We start from the raw sequence: 27754 nt of genomic DNA, 5'->3' as shown, positions 1-27754 counted from the left end.
GAATTGGCACAGAGCTTTAAAGAGTAACTTAACACCAGACGGAGAGTTTCAAATCTACTCCACCTGTACACACACCCAGCTGTGATGTCACGGTGTACTGACACACCCGGGGATAGCACCTCTGCATCACCACAGCAGGGTGAGGCTCAAACCTCTGGAGGGCAGGTGCTATTTTATTGCACATTAGAGACGCATCACCACCGATCCACTTGTTTTGAATTGTTGAAGGCAGCTCTACACCATTTGAACTTACAGGTCATGTTTTTTTCAGTGATGATTAGATGTCTCTTAGCCTCTTATCTGTGTGGGCTTGGTCAGTATTGGTCAGTGATTTAATGGGCATCAAACAGTTTAGCGCACAGTCTGCATAACTGATGGGTGCACTTTAGAGTCAGGGTATTGCCATGGTTGAATTGTTAATTGTCCATTTGGGCAAAACATCTATCTATCTATCTATCTATCTATCTATCTATCTATCTATCTATCTATCTATCTATCTATCTATCTATCACTGTCAGATTATGAAACTATTACATAACACCCTATAATAACACAGTATTGAACAAGTCTACTTAATCTGATTGGCTCCGATTAAATCAACACCCTGTGCGTTATGATGTGGGGTCAGATAAGAAAGATGAGAGCAGTTTCCCTCTTGAGTCTCACTCTCGGGCTGTGCAGAGAATCGCGATCTGATTGGCTGAGGAGCGCACCAGTTCCGAGTAAAGCAAAGGATGCCAGAGCGCTCGGGCAGTGCACGGGCTGGATGCAAGCCGGGGACGACGGCGAGAGACCGGGCGGCCACACATCAGTATGGTGATGCTTCACACTTCTGACCAAGCTCGAAACTTTGAAACTGAGGGTAGATGCATGTCGGCACATCTCGCTGCAAGTTAAGTGTGATGTTTTGGCTGCATGTTGTAAAATCCCTCTCACCACCACCACCACCACCACCACCACCACCACTTCCACCGACACATCCTCTCAGGAGTGATGGGTTCCAAGTTGACCAGACAGAGAAGTCTCGATTTTGAGAGCAAATTGTCCAAGAGAAGGCGGCAGAGAAACGACCTCCCCGGAGAGAGCGAGAGAAGTGGCGGCAGAGGCGGCGGAGACTTGTTGTTTACCTCCTTGATGCTCAAGTCCGACAAGCTCCCAGGGATGCTGCGGAAAAACAACCACAGCCCTTATGTCAGACGTGTGGCGTGGATCCGGGAAATCCAGAGGCTTCTCCGGGAGCAGAGGATGGAGCAAGCGGCTGAAGTGCTCAAACTGCTGAGGAAGGTAAGGGACTGACAATATATGGCTCGGTTTTACTTTATTGTCAGTGTAGGAAACTTTATTCTTGATGTGATTTAATTGAAACACCTGAGCAAAAAAGTTTTCCTACTCCCATGAGTTTATTTTTTTTCATCTGTAAATCACATATAGACTTTTAGATTCACTGAGAAACAGCAGCAACTTTAGAGCTGCCCCCAACATTTATTTATCCCATTATTTTGTGAATGAACCAGTGAAAGCCCAGCTAGAGCTATGATGATCACAGTCACTGGAGGAACCCCCCCCCCTCACAGGCACATGCACATGCACCTGCAGGTGTCAGTGTGTTAATCTTTTTTTTTTTTTTTAAGTTAAAATCCTTCAATCATTTACTTTTTTGCAGCTTCTCATAAACATTATTGTCCTGCATAAAGGACATGCATAAGAAACTGAACTCTTTGGCCTTCTTGTAACATTCCTGGGGAAAAAGGTGGCACTTACAATGCCTCATTTGTTGAGATGCTTGTCTAAATTGCCCACCTGCTTTGTCTGAAAGGGAATGGTCATGGAGCTAGTTCATGCTCTGAATATCCGATGAGCTCCAAACAACACACAGCACTGAGTGTGTTTCATGCTGGCCCTGTAGAATATAAAAAACACATTCAAATGAAGACTCAACTTTCTGATCTGAAGTGAATGACTGTCAGATTTTTGAACGATAGAAGCCTACTATCCTATAGATTCTTGTTAATGAGGCCTTTTGAGGGACAAGGCTGCAGGGATTAAAATAAAATCTTCAGTAAATAACCTAAATGAATGGACAGCTATATCTGTTCCCTTTTTCTGCCATTGTTTACTGCCTCCTGTGTGAAGCAGGATTGGAATGTGCATAAAAGAGAATGTTAAATATACAAATCTACATATGAAGGTGCAGTTTATCCAAACTCAAATGTGGAATTATTAAATAGCTCTAATCTGTCCCTGTTGCACAGCATTGTGCAAACACGTCTTTGTCATAGCTCCACTCTATAGCCTTGCTAAGGTAAGGCTTTTTCTGTCTTATCTGTTACACGCTCCTGTGTAACACCTTCCTTGGTTTAATCCTCACTTTCCAAAGATTTATCCAAACTAGAGAGAAGATGAATAAAGAAATTGTTTTTAGAGCTCAGCTTGAGCTTTCCACTGCCTTCTGGTAGCTGTGCATTGATCAAAGGGGAACAGTTTTGAAGTTCAGACAAAAGCAGTTCTGATCAAGAGGGCCCCCTGTCATGAAAACTCCCTGCCCATCTGTATGGTGCCAGAGAATAAATTATACAGATGTGTGCAGATTAAAGCAGGACACAATGCTGATGGGGAGAGATGCGTGTCTGAAAGGTCTGAACTGAGGACAGATTTCTTTAGTATCTATGCTCTGAAAACATTAACTAAGGATGTAATGCAGTAGGTGTGGGGTGAATTTAAACTTCTGTGTAGTATATATTCATATTTCTGTGAAGCAGGAGGGATATGACTCATGCATAGCTTCCTGAAAGTCTTCAATGTGTCTGCCTGTATTTATTAAAGCAATCCTGCAGTCAGTCATGTCTTATAGGAGGAAGGATTTCAAAGATCAACACGTACATTTGTTGGTCGTGAACAAGGGCGGCTTTCTCCATAGCTCTACATTTAAACTGCTCACAGAGCACGAATACTCTCTCCATCGCTCACTGAGGTGAAGCCAGAGTGCTGCTACTGGTGTATGTTGCTGGGGCTGAAGCCAAGTGTCTGACTAAGACTGGAAAAAAAAAAAAACTGGCTGTAGATCTTCTGTTGTTGTTCTCCAGCAGCAAAGCAGTCTTTTCCTCTCAGGGACGGATGGATTTGGAGATAATCACCTTGAGATGATGGATGCTGTAACATGTTTCGTTCACAAAAAGGAAGTCATCACAAAGAAGAACCAATAACACCGACCTCCACGCTGTATCTCCATCGCAGATCTGCCTTCTGGGCCATTAAGTTAATTAGTTTGGGATCTTCTAGATATTCATTAGTAAAGAAAAAATCAGCAAATAGTCATATCAGTTACGCTCTACAGCACACACACAGGAGCCAATGTGCAGCAATGGAGAAGACACTAATTAAAGTGTTCTCTGTTGTGCATGAAGACCTTGTTGTATGAAGTATAAGGTTAGCTCTCACGACATTTTAATTCTTTATTTAATTCAACTGTAAATACTTCAAGACAAAATGTATTTTAGTTGAAGTATCCATTAATTGTTATTAACTGTTAGGTCTAAGGAAAGGGTTTAAAACAGAAGAGTTATCGAGGTTTCATTTTTTGTTATTTTCAGGACTAAACAAAATGTAGAAAAATTGCTGTTAATTTTAACACCTTTGGTCTAAGCTGCAGGCCCTGTAACCCCAACATCTCCAGTTCAAATCTGGCCAGGGTCCGTTGTTGCATGTACTGCTTCAATGATTAGATGATGATCGAAAATGAATCATAGTTAATGATTTTGATAATCAACTAAATGTTTAAATCATTTTTCAAGCAAAAATGCCAAATATGTGATAGCTCGGCAGAGAATTGATTAAGAAAATAATCGTTACTTGCAGCCTTGGTTGTGCGTCCTCCCCCTCTTGCCACAAAAATGCACACAGACCCACTTTAATGGAACAGCTTGACAAAGTACAGTAGTTAGATGAGAAGATCTGTATGTACAGTGAATAGGCTACAGCCTGCAGCTGGTTAGCTTAGCTTAGCCTAAACACACTGTCTGTGGGAGTGGTATCAATCTTCTCATCCCTCTCTCAGCCAGAGAGTGGATAGGCACATTGGCACTAGGTGCATACGGCCTGCAGCTACTGCACTAATATCTGATGAAAATTCATGTACTGGAGTTTATTTGAAAGCCAGCATGAACATTGGACACTCACTTTTAGAGGGTTCTCCTTTATTTGAGGGACAGATCACATATGTGACTGTAGAAATATTTATGGAGACGTGAGCAACATGCCCTTTTCAAGCACAGCATACTCATGTGTTAGAGCAAATAAACTATGACCTGTCACATCTGACTAAGCTGACATATTGACCTTGGCCTCTGCCAAAGCATTGTTGCTGTTGGCTGAACATTTATGTCTCTGAAAGTTCAGGAAAACAGCTTTCTGTTTTCACACACCGGCTTTGCAGTTTTGACGTCATACCTTGGATTTTGTCACTTCTTCAATTCAGTAAAGAACATTTAATCCTTCAGTCCAAAAAAAAAGTGAGAGTTGGAGGGTCCATCACCTGACAGCTACGACATGTTTCTTCCACTGAGGCAGAAAACTGTGGGACTGGATTTGTCGCACTGTGCAGTATATTTAATTGGATTCTAATGAACTGCATGTGTGGGATGATGTTCTGAGCTCAACGCTTTTATTCCGACTTTTTGTGATGAGGCAGACATCAGATTAGATATGCAGCTTTCACAGGGGCATTTGTAGCGGGATCTGAAGTCATGCAGGCATGTGTACAGGCATCCGGTGACAAGTAGGAAAACATTTCATGCTTTTATGGGTAGGAATCAGATTAATCCAAGGCATCAGATCTCTGTGTGTATTTTAGTTTCAGCTGTGAATCGCCCACAAATCTGTGCAACATGGTTAACACACACATCATCATCATCGTCACAAAATAATCTTCAATTTCCTCTCCCATGCTCTCATTTTTGGACACATGTGGTACCCACAGCCTGCACTAAATGAGGTTTATTGAAGGGAGAGCTGGCCTGGAGGATAGCCCGGCGTCAGGGAATCCCACAGCTTCGCTCTGCTGTAATAAATCAACTCAAAAGCTGGAGGAGGAGAAAATGCTGATGGGAGTTTTCCACTTTGCTTCCACTGTGCCCTGAAGTGTTAGGGCTGTCAGAGCATATAGAGCATATTTTACTCAGCATCAACCTCCAGCCTGCTATTTGGGAAGCTTTGCAGCTCCTATAGAGCTGACAGTATTTATTCTTCAGCTTGTACAGTTTTACATGACATAAAACACTCATCGCTATAAACTACAGGATGATGGTCCACTGAAACTGTTCTATTTACACAGTAGAAGTACTCGTGTCAGTGACAGAACAACATGCATGAGCAGAGGAAATCATTTTTTAACAGTTGTTATGGATTAGAGCAGAAATGATTCATCTGACTTCCTTTCCTCTTTCTCCAAACCTTTAATCTCCTTAATATTTTGTTTCATCTGTTCAGTTTCATGTCTTCTCTGCTGTTTGGTGTTGGTGGTGTTTGGTGTTCTTTAATCTAGTTTGTTATGAAGTCTGTATATGTATATGTGTGTGTGTGTGTGTGTGTGTGTGTGTGTGTGTGTATGTGTTGATATCTTCCCTGAAGAGGCGGTGGATGCCATGTGCTCATGGGGCCATTTGATGTGTCTGAAAACGTTATGTCTCATACGCTGGCTGTTAATGACACATCAGCATTTGAAGCATCACCTGAAGATGAAGCTTCAATATATTTACGTTGTCACAGCAAATAGAAAAAGCCTGAAGATGATACAAATATCATCGACCTCTGGGGATGTGTCCTGGTTCCTGGTTTTATTAAACTGTTTTGCACTATCACATGTCTTCTTTTACTTATGAATTCTGAAAATTGAAGGTAGAAAGCAGAAGTGCATTTAACTGGAAGCAAAAAATAATGTCCTCGGGTAGTTTAGAGTTGTGTTTTGTGAAAATGATAGAAAGTCCCATGGACAGTGCTACGAGTGAAACCAGCAAATGAGATAAGAGGAACCAGGATTATTATCTTTACTAGAGGGTATAACTGTAATATTTGAAAAAAGACTGCACCACTTTTAACTTGCATTAGTTTTATTCCCAATGCCTCTCACACACACACACACACACATATGCCAGGACACATACCACCCACACCCCAATCAACACTACTCCAACTGCAAATGTTCTATATACATACAGTACATGTTAGGTTGAGAAAGAGTTAACCAAGCCACCTCTCTCTCCCCTCTTCTCTCTCAGGACTTGGGCCTCCAGGGGACATCACTCAATGACATTTTGTACAAGAACGCGGCCTTTCTCAACCTGGTGGACCCCATCTCTCATGAGCTGCTGCTCAGTCTGGCCCGGGATCTGCAGTGTCCAAAGAGGGTAGGAATCATGAAAAATGGTGTCATTGTCCAAAACATAACAGACTCCACATTCATTAACAGGACAAGAAGTACAGAACAGGGAAGCTGCAACATGTCCACATTCATTCGCCATGCCTAAGTAGATGTGTCATGTTTGTTGTCATGCTATTGTATTAACAATAACCCACCAGTGTGTTCTCTACAAACACAATGTCAGCAGCAAGGAAGCAAGGAGAATGCTGTTTTAAGTGTTTAACCATTAGCATAATGGATCACTATGCATGTCTTGATGTCTCTAAATATGTTCAGTATTAAAACATACTGACCTTTTTATGAAGGGACCCTGCCTACTATTCAGATTTGGCTGGATCATTTTTTACAGGGGAAATGTGATTGGCAAGTTTTTTTTATTTATATAGCTTCAGATCGCAAATTTGTTGAGAGGGCTTTAAAACCTGTACATCATACAAGACCCTTTATCTTTAGAGGCTTGATTCCTCCAGGACAGACATGCAGTATTTGTTACACTGTGTATACTTAGCTGACAGAAGTCACAAAAGTGTTGGAAAAACAATATTGGCTAGATAAAGAGCAATATATATGAAGAACAGGTCCCACCAGTGCTCAGTAGGCCCTCCTACCATTCAAGACGTCTTGTTGTTGTAGATAAAAGTCATGAAATTAATAAAAAAAAATTGTGTCCCAAAAAAAATGTGAAATGTGGCACCTCTCATTTACATCAACTGTGTGTGACCACAGATACAACTGGCATCTGGTAACTGGATATTGTGCCGTTGTACCAATCATGATGAGATGCTAAATATCAAGAACTGGTTAAATTATTCATTGCATTAAAGTAAGATACGAATGCAACTGATGTTAAATTTTTTGGATGATGATTTGAGAGTAAGTGCTTACTTTGAGCACTTCCTTTCAGACATTTTTTCAACACAGTTTACAGTGCATCTTTTTTTAAGTCTTCATGTGGAAAATCAAAATGAGAACTACTCCTGATTCACAGCTATAAACAGGGACACCCGCGTGTTGTATGGTAAGGTAGAGAGGTCAGGGATGAATGGTAAGGCCAAAGGGAGGGTTTGACTCTGCCGCTGGCACTGTGTGGTCCGTCTCTCCTGCTGCTCCTGTGCTCTTTCAGCACACAGTGGCAAATGGGCACCAGCTGTTCTCCAGGACTTGCAGGTGTGTGAGATGATCTGGTTTGGTTGTTTCCTACCGGCAAGTGTGGGCAGGTGCCCAGTGGATATCATACTGAGGTCAAAAGGGCTGGGGTCAGCATGCCTTTGGCACTAACAGCGAGAGCACTTTGAGGGCAGTGACAGATGGTAGGTGGCCAGCGGGATCAGATTGGTGATGCTGGTGCCGCTGGAGTCCACTGGTGCTGTGAAGTCCGTTGGTGTGAGTCCCAGGCTACAGACACTTCTCACTGTCTGTTAGTAACTATACAAAAACTTCAGAAAGGGGGTGGGTGTTGTAATTTCTGTTTTGTGTAGAGGTAGAGTAGTCTGACTTTTCTTTGCCATATAGTTACATAAACAGTTACATTTAAAAACACAACTTCCATTGATGCCATGCACCATGAAGTTGCACTTTTCCATATGGAGAGGACAACAGTTGTGTCTGTATATGGGGGTTTTATTAATGTGTACATCGGTGCCGCACACAAAACCTCCATTAAGGTTGAGGGTACATGATAAAACAAGTTGTACCAATTTAACAGTGTAATATTATTTTGACGTGTTGTGTGGAGAGCCTTGCAGATTTTCTTTTCAAGTCAGAAGGAGGGTTCAATGAAGTAATAAAAAACACCAGTGAGGGGATGAAAGGAAGGATTCAGTAAAAGGTAGGTTTCAGCCCTGCTCACCGCCTAAATAACTTTTGTACAGGCCCTAAAGGTACAGTGCAGGTTGGCACAGCACAATTATTCAAAACAAAGGATCATAATCTGCTGTCATTCTTGATGCTGTAAAAGGTTTCTTTATATCAGTAATATGCATAAACCGAGCAGTACAACCAGCCTGAATGCACCACATGCTTATTTTTTCATCATTAAGACCAACTCTTCAATTATGCATATGAAGTTTAGAGAGCACTTTCCCATTCACTTGTATGGAAAAGGGGATCCCAATAAAATCAAGGACTTGTCCTTTAAGATATAAATTGTGATTTATCCAAACTGAGAGTCAGCTCATCTGCTTGTAGCTTGGCATACAGATCAGACATATTAGAATTCAAATTACATTTCAAACTCAAGTACGAGGGTGATAACACTACAGAAGCTGCTCAGAGAAGCTGTAAAACACAGACCCAGGGGCCATTACAGTTATCTAAAGTCTGCAGTTATCTGATCTAGGAAAAGATGGATTGCCTTAAGATAAAGTCACACTAGTCTAGTTTTTACTTACAAAGTTTAGATGATAATCACCTGTGAGAAACAGGAAAGCCCAGGAGAAAGTGAGGGAAAGTGAGTAGCTGGCAGTGATGTTCTCCTGACTGGCCGGCGACCCGTGGCAGGATACTGTGTCAGACGTGACGGGGATGTAGAGAGGCAGTGTGCTGGATTTAAGCTTCTGTGGCAACTATTTTCCACCACACTGAGATTTATTGAGATCATATCTTCAAGGACATGCGGAGGACTAAAAGATGCATAGTTTGTGAGTGTTTTGAATTTCATGAGCTTCAGTTGCAGTTAATTTAATGTATATTTTGTTTTGATGCGCTCATTTCTAACAGTGCGTACAGAGTTACAGTACTGCACATTTAGGGACTCTGTTGATTCTTCCAGATCATAGTTTTCTAATAATACTTTCACACAGCAAATCAGTATGCGCAGCTGTAACATCGTGTTCAGTCATCCAAGTGGCTGAAACAGCAGCACTGAACGTTTTGAAGTATGAGGCATGTTTGTTTATCGCCCAAGAAAGGAAGTGGCAGTGGGAATGGTTAATCGCCTTAAGGTAAATTGCCCCTGTCTTTTTTTTTCTCTCTCGCCACATTGCCTCTTTCTTGTTGTCGTGTTGTACCATTAATTAGATTTAGCCTGCTCAGCGCAACCCGTTCCATTTAAAGTCTTTGACGGAGGAGGAAGAGAGAAATGAGAAGGCAAAGAGGAGGAGGAGACACGGAGGAAGACAGAGGCAAAAGGGAAACTAAATTAATGTTTCAATGTAGGAAGTGTTTGAAGCAGCTGTTTTCAAAGGACAAGAAAGAAACACTTTGTTACCAAGTGAAAATCAGATCATCAGTAGTTTGCAGGAATAAAGAAAGGGAGCATTTCTAAATGGCTTCTGCTTTGTAGATATTTAACCTTCTGTCATATGAACTAGATCTGCATGTGCTGTCCATCATCCGTCATTTGAGTGTGTGGGTGTGTGTGTGTGTGTGTTGCAGGAGACTGACTCCCTCAAGTCCACCAACAAGATCTGCCGGCAGCTGATTTACCACCTGACCCCTCACTCCAAGTGGACGAGACAGAGCGTGCCCAGGAGGAAGTCTCAGGCCTGGTGAGTGTGTCCTCTCTGCTGTGCCATCAGTCTTCAGATCGACAGTTCCTGCCGCAGCAAACACATCCTCGCCATAAGCATCAATGCCAATCATAATCCTCCACAGAGCCTCTCTGAGATACTGTCTGACTGAGAGGAAGTCTGGGACAAGTCTTTTGCCTCCTGAGAATCACTCTTTTTTTTTTTTACAGAATTCTTGGGATTTTGTTCAACTAAGGAAATTGATTTGAAAACAGAGCTCCAGATAATTAAAAAATATCAATATTTCATATTTGTTAGATTATGTGGTGACATTTTTAGCAATTGTACACCATCTTTGAGGTGGAAAACGGCACAGTGCCCACCCAGCAGAATAATTTTATCCTCTGCTTTGCAGCATATCATTAGTTTTACGTGTGAGTGGTTATAATACAGAGTCTGCTGATGCTGACCCGAGGTTATTACTGCTGCCGTGGCAAGGAAGGAGTATCCATCACTTGCAGACCTTTTGCCATGTTTTTTTTGGTTTTTTTGTCTCCTACAAATTAAGACCACAAAATACACTGTTTCATCCATGTCCTCGTGTCACAGAAACACTTTGTGTCGGCAGGACGTTATAATTTGTCTGTGACTTCCAACCAATCACTATTGAAAAATAATTCTGATTTATTATGCAATATGGTGGTGGTTAAGGTTTGGTTAGGGTCAGGGAGGGGCAAAATATTACATTCAGGTTAGGGGATAAAGGCTGCGGTGTCTCATCCATCCATCTAGCCTCTTCCCTGTGCAGACTTTGTTGCTCTCCAATAACTTCACCTAATTGGCTCCTTCACTTCTGTCATAATTGCTACAGGCTTCTCTCAATCTCAATTCAACCCTGGTATTATTATTGGTCTACACGTCATTTGATAATTTATGGTGAAATAAATTGGCCCTCGCCCCTGAGGAAAATCTTTTTGAAGGAAAATAACTTGATACTGATAGAAGAAAATTTGTTTTAGAAAATCCTGAGGTGATAAAAAATTGATTAAAATGTGGAATGATGCATTATGTCTGTGCTTCTCAATTTTGCGCTTTTAATGGATTTTTCCTTTTGTTCATTTTATTTTTTAATAAAGTTTTTTTTTTTTTTTACTTTTCTCAATTTCACTTATTTCTTTATAGCTTTTACCCAATATCTTACACTTTTCAGTTATTTTATTTGAAGGTTTGATATCCATAATAAAATACATTTGTGCTTTTAAGTACCAAAAGCTGTATAAATGTAATTGTACGTCTCCTCTCTCGTGCTTCTCTCTGGAGCTCTAGCAAGAACAGGGTGCTTTGTGAACAGGGAGCCTCTCTTCTGATTGGCTCACTGTTTTCTGAGTGGCACACAGCCAGACGAACCACAGGTGATGAATTGTCGCCTACCAATGTAGCTTGGTAAAACCCAATCATACCCTGGCCATGCTGGTCAGTCAGCGGAGAAATGAGCATAAGAAACAATCAAATTGAGATTAATATACTCTTCGAATAAATATCTTTATCCACTGGTCTGCTCAGGGAGGCTGTTCAATGATATATTGGCTTCCTGACATCCAACAATTGTGCAGTGTCTCATCAACATTTCTGTTTTGTAGCTTGCTAGCTCAGCGACAAAATTACCACTTGGTGTCGGGTTGTTAATAAAGTTAGAGCAACAAAAACAAAGGTTAAGGTGGCATAACTGAGCGATGACTGTTTTGTTGTGACATCACAAATTTACGGCGGTCCTGATGGCACAGTTTCTGGGTATGGGCTGTGTGCATTTCTCCATAGTCTGAGCCTTTTGATACAGTAATTATATAGCACATAGAGCTGCTTTATGATCAAAAAGACATGGAAATCTCACCTTTAGTGAGATTATATATGGGACCTCTAATACATCAAATTTTAATCTAAGAACTAAATTGTAGTCCTCTGTAGGATGATACATCCATTTTCACACTCTCAGCAGCAAAAGAAGTTTCCTGCCTGATACCACTGTGACAAAAACAGCCTCACACCAGCTGAAACACCACCACCGGCAGTGTGATTTGGTAGGGTGGTGTTTTTTTGCCATTATCCCACATCATTAATGTGTACTCCCAAACTGTCTCTGAGAGTGGCCTGAGACAGGAAACTAAGAGAGGAAGCATGGGTGAATAGTCGGAGATTTGAACTTGGGCCATCAGAGGCTGATTATCTGTGGTCCAGTGAAACAAAGAAAGACCAAAACAAAGACACTGTTTGCCGCAACCATTACAATACTGTGTAAACAAATAAAAACTCTCTCCATCACAGATTAAGTAACAGATACATTCATGGAGACATAATGAAAAGAAAAAAAAAAACTTCAAATGATAATCATGAGACTCCCTCTCCCTGAGCAATTAACCCAGATTGAAAGATTTTTTGACAGCTTGAGTTAACTTCCCGTCCAAGTCTCTTGGTTGCAATGTTTCGAAATAACACTCAACAAAACAACAAGGCAGACTCTCCCAGTGTGCTCATTAACAAGCCCTGTCTCTCTCTCAGCCTCCACTGCAACCATCCAGACAGCAGCCCTTAACTGTGGGACTCAGACCAGACTGTTTTTTTGTTTTCTTTCACCATGATTATTACACTCACTAAAACCTGCCGAAGTGAATGTCTTTGGATCAAATTAAGCATTAGGACGTATTTTACATGGTCTCAGATGCTTTTCTGTTATTGATCTTTTCATTGTAGCCCAATCCTCCCTTTCTCTGTTCCTCTCTCTTTCTCAGTCTCCCTCACTTCCCTGCTGTCTTTTTTCCTTTTCCCTTTTTTTTTTTTTTTTTTACTCCAAGCTCCTTCATTTCTTCTATTTTAAAATCCCTTTCCTTGCATTGATTTTCTTCCTCTCCACTTTTCCTGTGGGATATTTCCCTCCTTCTTTTGAGAGTCCATTTTGTTCAACAGTTGCCACACAGAGCGGTTCTGCAGTTTGAGCTGAGGCTCTGGGGAAACGCTCTGTCAGACAGAGAGAGAAAGGGGGGCGGTGGAATCACTGCAAGGTTGCCGATTAGAAGTCGTGTATTTCCCTCTTTTTCCTGCCTCGCTTCGAATCGATCGAGAATTTGATCTCTTCATATTTAAGAATGGAAAAGCATTAGCTATCACATGCTGTGGTTGCATGCTCACATTCTTATTTTCTCCATGAGGGTGATATTGAAAAGTCTGTTGGATAAATCTAGAAATGTGCTGCAGCCTGCTCTCCAGCCGTGTCTCAAATTAGATTGGTTTCATGAAATATATAGATTCGGTTGCAAGTCTTCCTGAGATAACACATAAATCATAACTCGGGCTTTATTAATCCAGCCTGCTTTGCTTTTATAACACTGTAACTGCAAAGCAAGAGTGCCACACTTAATATATTATCAAGGCAATTTAATTCTTTCCTCTGCAGCTCCATGTGCCAGGTTTCTGAGATGTGCAGTGTTGCTGAGTCCCCAGAGGAGTTCTTAATGTTATTGTAATTGGTACTGAATTTCAGATTCATCAAGCTCATTTTTTTATTACACTAAAATTGCCCTTCCAGCACATTTAGATGAGATTAGACTCTGATTGCAGATGTTATTTCATTGCTTGTCTTTACTGCAAGGCAATAATTGATGCTTACCACAGCTTTTACAGACTTCAGTACATTTAAAGAAATTACTGCGGTTCAAGAAGTCGACTGATTCTTCTGTTCAGTGTTAACCTTCACATACTGTGAAGAGACTGCAAGCATGGAAGGAAATCTATGTGCATCTGGCACTTTTTCTTTATTTGAGTCACCATAGAAAACTGGATTAAGTTGATATTCAGTCATACAGGTCGTGCCGACCGATGATAAGAGTGTAACGAGTCGTGGCTGTGACAGCTGTTTGGGCAGGTGTCATCAGCTGTGGGTGAGCGTTAATAGTCTGTCCTGATATTTGACCCAGACCTCACACTGCTCAGACTAAAGTGGCTTTCCCCCCACTGCTGAGGCTGTCCAAAAGTCATGTAATCACTTTTGTTTATCTTCAAATGAAGCTCAATAGTTACTGAAAACAGGCTATTGGAGTAGTAACAAACAGTTCTTTAGCAGCTGCCAAAAATGCAAGTATTTCAAAGTAAATTATGTATTCAAACAACAGATTTTCTTCAAATAACAAGAAAACAGAACAGTCAGTGCTCTGCTGATTTCACCATCAATAACATCATCTGGTAATATTTAACATTCAAGATGTTTGAAAACACATTATACCGAATGTTTCACAGTTTATACCTGGTGAAATATAACAAATGTTCTCTAAGAAGATTTGACTATTTGACCTCATGTCTTGAAATATGAAAATGTCAACAATTTCATCATGCTTTGTCTTTATCATCATCATTATGCAAACAATGACAAGTAAGACATTAGGAAACCAGAAGTAGGCCTGCAAGAAAGACTGAGCCTAAGACGGATCTGCAAAGGGCCGAAAACTGGTTTCCAACAGTAGCTGTTCACTACTCTCTCTACTCTCTGGACTCTCTCTCTGCTGAAACTCCAAATTAATTTCACACCAGACCTCGACTCAAACCCAGTCTCAGCATGACAAAGATGCCCCTGTGCTATCACTCTCCTTTCCATCAGCAGTGACAATGCCACATTGATCCCTGCTGGTTCTGCTAAAGATATCAATAAATAATTCAAACATCCTTGTCGGATTGTCAAACAGAATCTGAGGCTACGTCCACACTTCTGCGTTTTCGTTTTAAATTGCATCTCTACTGCTACGTTTTCACCCTGTCACGCCCATCTACAATACCCTAGAGTTTTCAAGCACCGAAAACAGAAGGTTTTGGCCCCTTTTTAGTTTGAAAACTCTGGGGTTACATGTCTCGACGGGCAAAATAGGAGACCTTTGGTTTCTGCCTGATTGGGTCTTATCAGCCTCGTCTACCAGTGGTGAAAGCAGCATAAGTAATGAATTAAAGGTGTTAATGACCTTGTTGTCTTGGGTAGCAGCTGTTGTACAGTTAAATTCTGCATTTTAATGCTAAAACTGCCTTTGCTGTTCCTAGTTCGTAGTATTTTCAGCAACTAATCAGGTTTCTGTAGTTTTCTGTAGTTTTTCAATTCTAGCCAGATATAAACACCTCTGTCTTAACACATATTTGCACAACCTTTTATGTGAGGTAGTTCAGCTAAAGCCTCAATGACCGGTTAATGCTCCGAAGCTGTTTTTGTTGTGCTATTGCTACATTGCTATTGCTACATAGCTCACATTAGCATTAACATCAGTTTACTTACCAGCCTAGAAGAAACGTTGCACGTTTAGTATCAAACTGTTATTGTTGTTATTATTATCAAATGTAAACTCTTGCGTCTTTCACATTTTCTACTGAAGTTAGCATGCTAATCAGCTAGCCCTGGTCTGTCTCGTTACTTTCCGATAGCGACTCACTGTAGCCTCCAATCTGCCCTGAAGACATAGCGCTGCTCGGAGGGCGTATTGTAACCTCTTGTCTTGTAACAACAATGACCGAAGCTCTTGTCAAGTGACAGTCACCACGACGTTGCACGGGAACTTTGCAGCTGCAGCTCGAGGTTGTAGGTCTGAACTCGACAACAAATGTCAGATCCAAGCTTCCTTCACTAGTCACTCTGCTCTATTAACTGTTCAAGTTTAAATCCTTAAATCCTTTCCCGACTACAAAAACCCTCTCTTAGCTCTGGTCTTGAAACACTCTCCTTTGTTACGTCAAACCAACCTGTGCTGTTTCCAGTGTTTCCCTGTAGCTGCTCAGATTTCAATTCCCCAGATGCTGACATACAGAATGAAGCTAAAATAGCCTCTCCCATACCTACAGGCCTTTGCCTATCCTGCACAGCAGCCTGTGACCTGCATCATGACTCCTCCAGACTGTGCTTATAAATCCATCTCTTTCTTCTTTATCACCAGTGTTTGAATGTCCTTTCCACTTCAGCAAGATCACGACCTTCTCCTTGTCTTTGCTCATAGGATAAAAAACTAATTTCCTTTAGTGGCACCTCGCGTCATCCTCTCAGTTCTGAATCACCCTGGCGAGCATTAGCCAGCGAGCAGCCGTGTATGCATCTCGACTGAAGCTACATTTCGTTGAGCGGTGAATGTTTTTAAGATGTCTGTGTAAAATTCTGTAAGCTTATGACCACTTTTTCAGCTGCATTTCAATGACTATATTTCTATCCCTGGTTTCCTCGACGGCTCTTCATCGGCTAATCACTAGAGGAGTGCTCGCTGGGATTCTCTCTCCTGTTTCTCCCTGCTCTGCTCAGGCTAATTTGCTCTAATCTTTAAAGAAATCCCTTCTACCTCCCTTCCTCGCTGTTAATTTGAGCCCTCTCTCTTACATGATCCTTCCAGGGCCACAGCAGTATTGTCAAGACACTACACCTCTCACCTTTGCAGTCCCCCTCTATTGTACGTGTTGGTGACCTGTGAATTTAAGTTTGTTCTTCTGCTGCTAATTCAAGTTTCTGTTTTTATTTCTTTGTTTTTCTCTTCCATCCACAACAAGATTTCAATCAGAAGACAGACAATGAATGATCTCCTTGGGGATCTCCTGACTTTACCTTTTGAAGCCACCGTGAGCTTCACTTTTGTGGTTCAGAATAAAATCTCTTATGTTTACAGCTCTTACATCCAGTGCCATCATCATGTAAAAATTTTAATTCGTAGATATGACTAAATACATGCAACACTAATGACATCATTAATAGTCTTAGCTCAAATTTGGGCTTAATGCTAATTAGAAAATGTTAGCATGCTAACTTGCTAAAATAAGATAGTTAACATGCAAACACTAAACCTGCTTAATAGTTACATGTTAGCATGGCCATTGTGAGTATGTATGCTGATTTTAGTATTTAGCTTAAAGCTCAGTACAGCCCGTGGTGTAGCCGCTCAGTGCTGCTAGCATGGCTATAGTCTCGTTTAACCTTTATTCAACCAGGAAGTCTCTTGATCCATTGTCCAAATGACAGCTTGAAAAAAAAATGAAAACATGACACAGCATGGGTTAAATTTACACAGTACAAATGGGTGTTTTGACCTGTTTTTTTTGTTGGGTTACCGAATTAAAATAGCCCCGTTTTGGGTGATTTTCTAGGGTTAAATTTAAAGTAAAATTAACCCATTATTATGTCACATTGGATGAAGTTTTAACCAGTGATTTTTTTCTAAGTACCACTGACTCAATATATCCTGCTGTTCTTTGTGTTCTCACCATAACAATAATAATACTAATAAGGCGTCAACTTTAATCTGAATACACCTGCTCTCTGTCACTCAGCTGCTGTGCTTTGTCTGGAAAAATGAACAAGATGGTTCTTCCTCAATGTATTTACTGTACATGTGACATCTGTACACTGAGCCATGTGTCATCTGCCTTTAAAACACATATGACCTGTTTCTGGAGTGAAGTCACCCCCCCTTGAGGTGAACAGGCTCCGACTCAGCAAGTCTGACCTCTGCCTAACCTACAATGTCAACTCCTAAGACGAGGGCAAAAAAGAATTGACAACACTGGGAAATAACATGTGAAAAATACAAATTTGTATTTTTCAAGCCCACAGCCTCAGATGTAAGGTTTGTGAAAGGGTTTTCTGTCTCTGGTCATATTTTCAGACTCAGATATGGGGTACTCCACTTGACTGCATGCAGCACTCAGTCTGCTCAATCTGCTTTCTTTTTGACCTCCACTTTTAATAGAGACTTAAAGATCCAGCCACCATCCTCGTCCATGAATAATTGAGGGCTTCCCGCGGTACAGACTGAGATCCTGGAAGATGAGGGGGAGGAGGGAGAGACACTCAGTAACCATTGCTCCAATTTTCAGGGCACAGTGCCATGAAGAAATAATTAGAATGATTGAATGTGTTGATCGGTAAACACAAGGTTGAAGATGTTTTTAATTTAAATGAAATTTAGGCACACTGCTTTAAAAATAACAGCATTTCAAGACTTCCTCGGTTTTTATCCAGGGATTTAACCCCTCTTAACCTCTCATTGATTGGATTTTAACTCTATGTCTGAGACTGCTGCAGCTTGAGAATGACCAAAACAAGGATTGTTGTGCTTGTGATGATCTGTGGGTCTCAATCCTTTAAGGCTGATACAGATCACTCCCCACAGTAAAACCCCTCAGCTCGTGTTCGGAGCCCTGCATTTTAATGCTGGTTTCATAACAGTGCTTTGACATAGTATAGCAGACACAGGCGCACTCCTCCATGATGTACAGTTATGTAATGCAAACTGTTTTCTATGTGTTCTGTCGCAGTATTCTTTTCTCCTAAGCATCCAGTTTGTCACATCAAATCAAATCATGGGTGAATTTATAGCTCACCCGTGGAGTACATTTTGCATTTTACACGCTGCGCAGTTGCATTATGGTACATTCTGTACCGGGAGGTTTTATAATCATTGGCACAACAGCGCACATATGCTTTTATCTTCGGTCTGAAGTCACATATTATTAGAAGTAATCCATGTTACATCCATGTTGGGCTGTCTGTGTTGTTATTGGTGGAGCAGAGTGAGATTTACAAAAGAAAGGGCTTTTTTTTTTCTTTCCTTCATTCTCTTTAGGTCATGTTTTTCCACCTTTGGGTGCTCTCCTTCTCACTTTAGTGTAGGCTGTGTTTTGTGCTGAAGAAAAATGCCTCTCCTGTTGGTGCCATTCAGCATGTTTCCAACATTCATGTCCAAAGAGCCCACGAGAGTTGTATGAAGGAGTAGCTGAAAGCTGATTAAGAGTTGCTGTACTCAGCAGACCCTTTTATGTGCTACACCTTCACATCTGTAATGGTGCTACATCTTCAGGGATTTGACTTCACTATCTAGAAGTTGGAGTCTTTTGGGGATTTGGCCTCTGTTTTTAATGATTTGTGTCTTAGATTCCCTTTTTTTTCTTTTTAAGGGCACATGTGCTGTTCCTATCACTGCTTTCACTTCACTCTGTGTTGACATGAACATTGGTACTTTCCCCCAAACTTTGAATTCCAAAATAAGTTCCCAAGAACTAAGTGACTGATCTGAGATGTCAAAACACCGCACAGCCCGGAGCTGCTCCATTGATGACATACAATGAAAGAAGCCTTGATCACCCCATCCGCTAAATGTTTCACTGAAATTTAATCCAAATCCAAATGAGCTTTGAGGCTATTTTTTCCTTCCCAGAAAATGTGCCATTATCCCCATGAAACTGGAGGACACTGGGTACTATATGCAATCACCACTTTCATGTTTCCCAGTACATTTTCTACAGAACCGTAATATCAGTGTGACAGTTGCATAGTTGAGAAAATGGCATATTTAACTACATTTTTTGCTCAGAGTGACTGTAAAGGATTCTCATTAACAAGAGCCAAACTATCCTAAGGCATGAGAGTCACATATTTGATGCTAAAACTGAGTTGAGTCAAACAAACTGGTTCAGGAAATGTTCAGTACTGTAGCCTGCGGTCACAGGCCCGAAGGCGCATTCAGATAGAGCGCGAGCACAGAAACAAAGGAGCCGTCCTTTACCAGCTCACTTTCCAAGCATGAGTTTGTACATTAGATCCTCGCAGGATCTCCCACGGCTGAGCCAGACTACTGCACATTTATTATACAAATGCCTGGAGGCAGAACAGCTCAAATCGATCTGAGGAATAAACAAGTCAAGACCAAAGCGTTGATGAAGCAGACATTGATCTTACCGATCCCACGGGCCTGTGGAACGACATCCACGTCCACTGTTTCTCAAGTGCTTTTATTTCATTCCCCTGAAATGGGTCAAGCGTCTCTCTGCGTGCTCAGCAGGAAATAAATCTGAATTTGTATTACAGAGTTTGTCCTCTCAGCTGAAATACTGTGTACTATCTCTTCCTATACCTTCTAATAAGGCATACTTTATGAAGCATTTATACTTTAAAATATTGTATCAAAAGTTTATAAAAGATTTAGTAATATTTCAAAGATCAATAACCTAAAACATAAATAAGAGCATCTTTTTGGTTGCCAGGTCAGCCTATATATCCTCCCCTAGCATTAAAACTGTAAACTAAGCTTGCTTTGTCTTTTTGTTAGCTGGCTTATTACTTATCTATAAAACACTGAAGAAGTCGTTCTTTTTTTTCTTGCCAAAAATAAAAAAAAAAGCTTGATATCAATTAAATGTGATATGTTAATTAGCTTTAGAGGTGCTGTTAGATGGGTTTTGTTACCTTCAGACACTGCCAGGCTAAGCTAAGCTAACCAGCCACTAGCTGTATCTTCAAATCTACTGCACACACGGGGGTGGTCTCCAGAGCCAAAATGATTACTTTAATGAATCAAGTAATTGACAGAATATCAATCAGGCAAAACTTTCAGAATCAATTAATCATTGTGCCAGAGGATCTTTTTTTGAAGTAAATACTCTGATTCTCTGGTTCCAGCTTCTCCAACTTATGAATCCTGTCATCAGCCTCAGTAGCTTCAGTGAAGTTTCTGTGTACAAAAAGAGAGTGAATGCTCAGGGGAAAACAAGTCAAACAGTTTTACAGAGCCACATAAAGCCCATTGTTGTATTAAATCCCACAGTAAATGAACGTGAGGGAAAAAAAATATAACCTTTAACACTCCCCGTGTCTCTTGATGTATTACTGATTCATGAGAGTAAATGAAGGGGAACATGTATTCCACGTGGGTGGACAGATTACAAGTTTCTGCTGCCATTTGCTTTTAACTCTCACCCTGGTGGCAGAATATTGAAAGGTTGTAAGACTCTCTTTGTAAAAGTGTCACTGTATTTTAATCCAGGAGAATGTACTCTCAGGCCCAGCCCTCTTTTAAATATTCACCTCTCCAGCTCTCCACCTCCACCAGTGTAGAGGAAGTGTTTGGTTGCATTCATGCGGAAATTGATTAGCAGAACGGTGAAGTAGGGAAGCCGCAGTCTAACGCTGATAATGAGCACTTAACTTTTGTAACATCAGGGTAGGCAGCTAGACTGAGTGGAGTCAAACCTGGCAACGAGAGGCACTAGACATGGTTTAGAAAATTAGTGTGAATGCAGAAATCAATGGGTCGCCATGACCTTTAGTGGAGAAGCTTTTAGCTTGTCTGGGGATGTGTAGCACTGAAGAATAAAGATGGAGCAATACAATATTAGTTGTGGTAAATAACAGTGCAAACAACTTAAATATTATTGTAATATACTGTATTTGAACATGTTAAAACACATTATGCTGCGTAGAAAGACGTTGCTGGAGCAGATGTGTTGCCTGTGCAGTTGTTACAGTTGCGGCTGGGCAATTCAATCTCTCTATCAGCACTGGCAGTCTGTGACAGATCAAGCTACTGTAGTTTTGTTATCTAGTATGAACTCCATCCAGTGTGGTTTAAATGCAGATTGAATCACCAAGTCTTCATATCCCTAAAAAAACTAGTTTCTAAAATGCTTCATTAAAAGACACATCCTCAGGTTGTGTTCTGACCTTTTCCTGGAAGCGCGATCTTTTTTGCCTGCACTCCATTTCAACATCACAAACCCCAGATGTTTTATTTTCCTACCTCTGGGGTTTACATAACTATAGAACAGCAAGGACCCTTGTTCAGTGCGTAAAAGTTAACAACCTCCCCGAGGAAAGACAGGCTATGAAAAGCAATTAGACAGCCTGCCTGAACCCACATTTAAGCAGCCAATAGTTTGACACATGAGAGTCAGCTCTTATTAGATTCCTGCACTGTTGTATCAGTTGCTCCTGAAGATGTCAATAGATGGATTTGTCTCAGTTGTTTGCTTTTAAATGAGTCCCGATACAGGGGACGCTCTTGTTACGCATCATGTTTATGCGGGTGGACTATCCTTTGAAGTTTTTTTTGCATCTGAACTGGTCCAAGAGGATATGTACCATTGCCTACGAGCATGGCAGCCACATCAGAGGAGGGTAGATGAAACATTTTGTTGTTTGTGTTGTTATCATTTCACGGTGACGGAGTATAGTTTACACTGTGGCTTTAGAAGTTCTAGCTATGCCCTTGGGCCTGCAGCCAGCCGAGCAGCCCGTGGGTGGATCTGTGCCCACGGTTGGTGCTGGGAGGCAGCAGAATTGGAAGGAAGTCTGAAGCCTTCTTTACTCTGTCTCATTAAAAGCACATTAGAGCCCATCCTCCCCCTGCACCACCCACTCAGCTGCAGGACCTGCCCTGCCTGACTTAGTCTCATGGAATAGTTCTTCCTACACAAACATAAGCACACAGGTGAGAGTAAAGGGCTAAGCAGAAGCAGGAAAACCCTCCTATAAATAAGTCCAAGAGGACAAAAGTCGATGCCCATAATCAGTTTCATTACAGTAAAGTGCATAAGCTGCACAGTGGTACAGTAAAACCCTCTGAAGTCACAGGAGTGGTTGAGTGTGCCAAGAAGCTGCTGATGTAGTCAGAGACCTTCCCTGCATTTTAAGAAACTACAGTTAGAATCAATAACATTTGATTCAGACAATAAACCCATTAGTCGAATTTACAGAAAATTAATTATTAAACAGTATATATCAGTTTAATAATCATATAATTGTTTTAGGGAATTTGTCAAGCAAAGGAGGTCAAACATTTACCCCACAAAACAAATATATTTTTACCCGACACTGCTCTTTACAGATAGCATTTATCTACAGGTGATGGCCAGTTCTTTTTAGAAAGATTATAAAAAGTCATACAAATAAACTATACTTCCAATACTGTTAATCATAATCTTAGCTATATTTCATAATTTTCTTAGCAGGTCCTAAAACCACATGATCATTTGACCAAAACATGAATCAATTAATAGAAAAAATAATTGACAGATTTGCTTCTTATTTGTTAGTTGCAGCACTATGATGCTGAACTAAAAGAAAAATACAGGAAGCATTTTCAGTTATTGGAGCCTGGTGGCCAGAGGAGAATATTAATTCCATAACCTTTCAAGTGAGCCATTGAGAAAAGAAAGTGTGAATATAGGTGATTCAGCTTCAGAGACAGTGAGATTACAATGAGGAGAAAAAAGAAAAGAGGCCAAGAAATAGAAAGAGAGGGAAAGTGAGAGGCTGTGAGCAAGAGTGAGGATATGAAGGAGGGAGAGATGAATTACAGCCTACTCCTGGAATCAATAATCTTGCGAATCACAGCCCCTGTGTGCTACAGATCTTTTTCTTTCCCTTAACCGAGCAGAGAGGGTGACTGATGTAAAGAGCACAGCCGGCCGATTTATGAGGCTCCCAGACAGACCAGAGAGCAGAGAGAGATGCAGAGATAATCCTCGCTGTGCCTGAGGAAACAGAGGGACGAGCAAACGCAGACAAGACTAAGACAAAGACAGGATAAACCTTAGGCCATTTAAACAGAACATCTTTCTCCTGTTTGTCAGCTTTTTTAAACAAAGTCTCCCACACTTCCACCTTATTGTCATTTGTTTGGCAGTTGCTCTGATTTCTTCCAAGTCTAAATGCCAGCATAAACAAAGGGGGTCTAATGCACTGCAGCAGGCTCTGTCTTAGCACTTCACTGCTACCATGGCATGCGTGCAGAAAGCTGCTTTATGGCTCCTATGCATATTTGACTACGTTCTGGTATAGAGAGAACATTTTGTTTCGCACTGCCCAGTGCTATCAGAGGCAGTGAGGGATACAATGATCCAACCTGACAAGCGTGATAGTTAGAGGAGGACTTTTCCTTAAGATAGATTCACCTCACACCTGTTGTCTGAAGTCATTTGACTGAAACAGATGATCACTTGCCTTTATCACTCTTGTTTCTCACATGGTTTTGTTCCTCTAGTGTGTTCGTCCATCCAGCTTCTACCCTTTTACCCTCCTCACATATCTGTCTCACACAACATCTCAAAGGAAATGTATCACAATTATCTGACAAAACTTGTCTAAGCTAGCTGGCCGCCGATGATAGCTTCATACTTAACGCACAGACACGAGAGTTGTCATCAAATTCTCAGCAAGAAAGCAAATGCATATATTTCCCGAATAACAAAACCCTTTTTTAAAAGGAGCTATTTGTAAGGTCTGTCATTGCTACACAGCTAACGTTAGCATTAACAGCTGTTTACTTACCAGTCCGGCCGAGAGCTTCAAGCATCGTTGTATTTATAATACAACAGGTTTTATGCTGTTGTTTTCGACTTCTTTAGGACAGACTGGATGCTACAGTGACGGGGCTAGCTGGTTAGCATAACAATTTCCACCACTGGAGACAGCCCTTGAGTAAAACAGTGAAGTTTGATGCTGAATTTGCAACATTTCTACTCTACTGCTAAGTAAACTGCTGTTAATGCTAACGCTGGCTATGGAGCAATAGCAAAACATACAATTAGCTCCTTTAAGAGAAGGACGTGCACTAGTCCATTTTAGTCTTTTCAGAATTGCACTTATTGACACAAGGTAGTCACTAGGCCTACAACCTTTCGCTATCTATTGTATCTTGTCGCTTCAGGACTTTCTGACAGTGACATGATAGCGATTGGCTGCAACAGTAGCCAGAGGGATCTCACCGGTTAATTCTCTCATTTCATAAAATTTTACTGATCACCTCCAGTGGTTTATTCACCCGTCACTCAGAATAGTTCAGACACAAGTGGCCTGATTTTTAAAAATGCAAAGAAGGTGGATGCATTTCCCTCTCCTGAATCCCTGTTTTCAAAATGACACTTGTCCCAGGGGTGTAACTACAACTGCAGCTCAAAGGAGGGTGACACATTTGTGTCTAATTGGCCGGGACAGGAGGCCAACATGTCTGCTTTTGCTTTTTTCACTCTGATTTCCAATCATTTATTTATTAATTTATTGTCTTTGATGGTTGTTTTGTACTTAGAGACTTAGCGCTGGCGTAGAGATGGCTTTAAGGGAAAGAATTGACGCCCGAAACTGAAAACAGCTGGTGCCTTTCAGAGGATGACATTCAGCCCAGGAGACAGAATTTGTTGCTTGAGGGACTCAGACCAAGACAAATTTAAATGCAAATGCTCTTCTTTACATTATTGATTGCTACACTCTCTACACTCTATTGTTGGATGTTGCCTCTGTTTTTGCATACTTTGCAGTTTCCCCGCACTTGTGGGACAGTGTGGTAGCCCATTACAGAGCCTTATAAATCAATAACCTCAGTAACATTATGTAAAGATTGTTTATCTTCACACACTTTTAGAAAACTGACTGCTACTGCTGAAGAATTAGCACATTTTTAATACTGCTTGCAACAGATGGCTGCTTAATTGTCCCTCAGAGATCCGGCTTGTAAACAAAATTAACTTTGTTTTGTCTCCTCTGTCACAGCCTGAAGACCACCCTGAAGAAGAAGCTGTCAGGTGATGTGGTTAATCTGTCTGGCATCCCGCTGTCTGGCCGAGACGTCCACCGCGTGGCCTTCTACCTCCAGAGCAGCAGTGACGCGGTGTCGGCTGTGGACCTGAGCTTCACCGAGCTGCAGGACGAGAGCTTACGGCTGCTGCTGCCTCACCTCAGCTGCCTGCCGAAGCTCACCATACTAGCTGTCAATGGCAACCGTCTGACAGTGGCCATCCTGAAAGACCTGACAGACACAGTGAAGGACCCTAAGAAGTTCCCCAGCCTGGCCTGGATCGACCTGGGCAACAATGTTGATATCTTCACCGTGCCGCAGCCGCTGCTCGTGGCCTTGCGGCGACGCTTTGGCTTACGCAGCAGCCTCCCCACCATTTATGAGTCCGGTGAGGCGCAGGCATTCGGTCACTACAACCCAAACATGGAGACCTCTGTGGAAGAGCCCAGTCTGTACGAGGAGGGAGATGTAGAGGAAGATGAGAGAGAGGAGGAGGAGGACAGGCTGGAGCTTCAAGCCTGGGGCTTTGGAGAAGAAAATGTGTCAAAAAATGTGCCACTGCACTTCTGTGGGAGGTGATCGCCTAGAGCTGCTTCCTCTGGCAGCTCCTTATATCCCTCTGTATCACTTCGCCCTAAGTCTAGCCTCACGTGTTAGCAGGTGTCACTGTGGCAGAAGATGCTTACAGTGACCCACATGTTTCTGAAAACAACTTTAAAAATAAGTAACTGTGTTGTGTTTCCCTCTGGATGCTCTGACTGCTGAAACCCGGCAGTGAGATGCAGACAGCTCTGTGTTTGTACAGACAGTGAGAATATATTTATATGGATTGATTTCACCATCATTTATCCAGGCGGAGTTGAAGTGAACTGAACAGGCTTGATGTTTTTCATTGCTTTATGTTCCTAAACTTTTGTGCTCTCACACCTTGAAGCTTCCCATTGTCAGTCACTATCCCCTGGAGAAGCTGGGGGTTAAGTGCCTTGCACAAGGGCACCTCAGCAGTAGTTGTTGAGGACAGGGGAGCATTACTAATTCACATTCCCCAAGCACATTTTTTATATCTAGTCCAGCCTCTCTAACAACTTTCCCCCCTGTTGCCCTGCTTCTGTGAAAAGTCTGAATAAATCAAAGTAACTAAATACCCTACTTAAGAAATCGATCAGTTTAATTTCAGCCGATGTTTTTTTTTTTTTTGTTTTTGCTATGATATAAATATTTCTAGTTAGAAACTCAGCTGTAGTGAAATTATGTTCACATAAAATATGCTTCCAGTTTCTCCTGTTGGGACACAGCATTTATTCAGGAATTATTTTTAAAAATATACAGTGACTTAGGGTAAGTAAATGAGGCGTGCTGAATCCATTTTAATTGAAATTTCAAGCACTGATGCTTCAGTACATGATGGGATACTGAAGCTGCAGCTGTACTGAGAAAGACCTCAGCCTGATACACACATGCAGACATGCAGATGACACACACACACACAGCGTTTGGGGCGGGAGCTGCTGATGAACTGATTACTGCCTCTATCGGGTCTCGTTAGGCCCCTTCAGTCACAGATGGTGAGCAGAAGATCTATTTTTTCCCAGTAAATAGGACTAGCCCCAGATAATTTCGTCCACTGGTGGGTCATAAGTGATTCTATTTATGAATCAGACCATAAGCAATGAGAGAGAAGCCCACTGTTTTAAAGGCATTCACAGGATTGACAATGAAACGATTATGAACAGCTCTGCTTTTATCTTCTCTTCACTCTGTGGTGCTACAGTGTGCACATTCATCTTCGTGGTGGCATGAATAAACTGCAAGTTTCCTTTTGACTCATCACTTTTTTACATGTGTAGTTGTCATCTTTTTGTATTGTTTTTTTAATAAATGGGCTTGACTGTTTACTGTAGTGCAACATCAGACCCCACAGACAGACAGCAGACGGTTTATATGTACATTAATATCCCAATAATTATGAGATAAAAATTGCAGCACGTGAACACAACTCCACAAGAGCCCACTCTTTATCCTGCCTACAGATGTTAATGTGCTCTGTTCTTTTTTTCTCGATGCTATTATTCAGGAAAATCTGGTTATTTGTGTTTACAGGGATATTAATGAACAGAATGCTTGGTGGTGTGTGTGTGTGTGTGAGCGTGCATGTGTCTATGAGAGCATAATGAGAGTGTGCGCCTCTGTGCATGAGTGTGTTCTGGACGTGCTGAGTAAATTACTACCTTTGATCGCGAAATGAAATGTTTACTCATTTGCACTTTAAGGACGACACCGTCCCTGAATACACCCGCTTTGTTTTTTATTGGTTGTTGTTGACATAAAACCACACTGAGTCGCTCGCATCCTAAAGTAAATGTTTTAGCTCTTTTATCTATTATCGCTTTTCGATTTGACAGATAAACCATCAACCTTCACACAAATCACTGCCATGATAAAGTTGTTTGTATATTTATTTGATTTCGTCCTCATGGCTGGCTTTTAAAGTAAAATTGATGTTTGCCTGCTGTTGCTTCAGAAATAAATATGATTTGACTCAA

General features: G+C 41.3%; 1 protein-coding gene across 1 annotated transcript; it reads left to right on the top strand.

The window, feature by feature from the left end:
- The first annotated feature begins 682 nt into the window (after positions 1 to 682).
- On the top strand, positions 683 to 27754 carry lrrc75bb (leucine rich repeat containing 75Bb). The gene is made up of 4 exons (XM_071465191.1): positions 683 to 1284; positions 6273 to 6401; positions 9791 to 9903; positions 25187 to 27754. Exons 1-4 carry the CDS (start codon positions 994 to 996, stop codon positions 25788 to 25790), a joined length of 1137 nt encoding a protein of 378 aa, XP_071321292.1. The 5' UTR covers positions 683 to 993; the 3' UTR covers positions 25791 to 27754.

The sequence above is a fragment of the Trachinotus anak genome, unplaced genomic scaffold, assembly GCF_046630095.1.
Source record: "Trachinotus anak isolate AG129_WGS33_773 ecotype Australia unplaced genomic scaffold, CSIRO_AGI_Tana_v1 ptg000028l, whole genome shotgun sequence".
NCBI lineage: Eukaryota > Metazoa > Chordata > Actinopteri > Carangiformes > Carangidae > Trachinotus > Trachinotus anak.
Note: the sequence above shows the minus strand (reverse complement) of the source record. Positions and strands in the feature narration are given on the sequence as shown.

Bases quoted from the DNA above. Each gene is read 5' to 3' on its own strand.
- lrrc75bb (XM_071465191.1), top strand. From the start codon at position 994: ATGGGTTCCAAGTTGACCAGACAGAGAAGTCTCGATTTTGAGAGCAAA. The intron at 1,285-6,272 runs GTAAGGGACTGA...CTTCTCTCTCAG, and splicing joins TGCTCAAACTGCTGAGGAAG to GACTTGGGCCTCCAGGGGAC. The intron at 9,904-25,186 runs GTGAGTGTGTCC...CCTCTGTCACAG, and splicing joins AGGAGGAAGTCTCAGGCCTG to CCTGAAGACCACCCTGAAGA.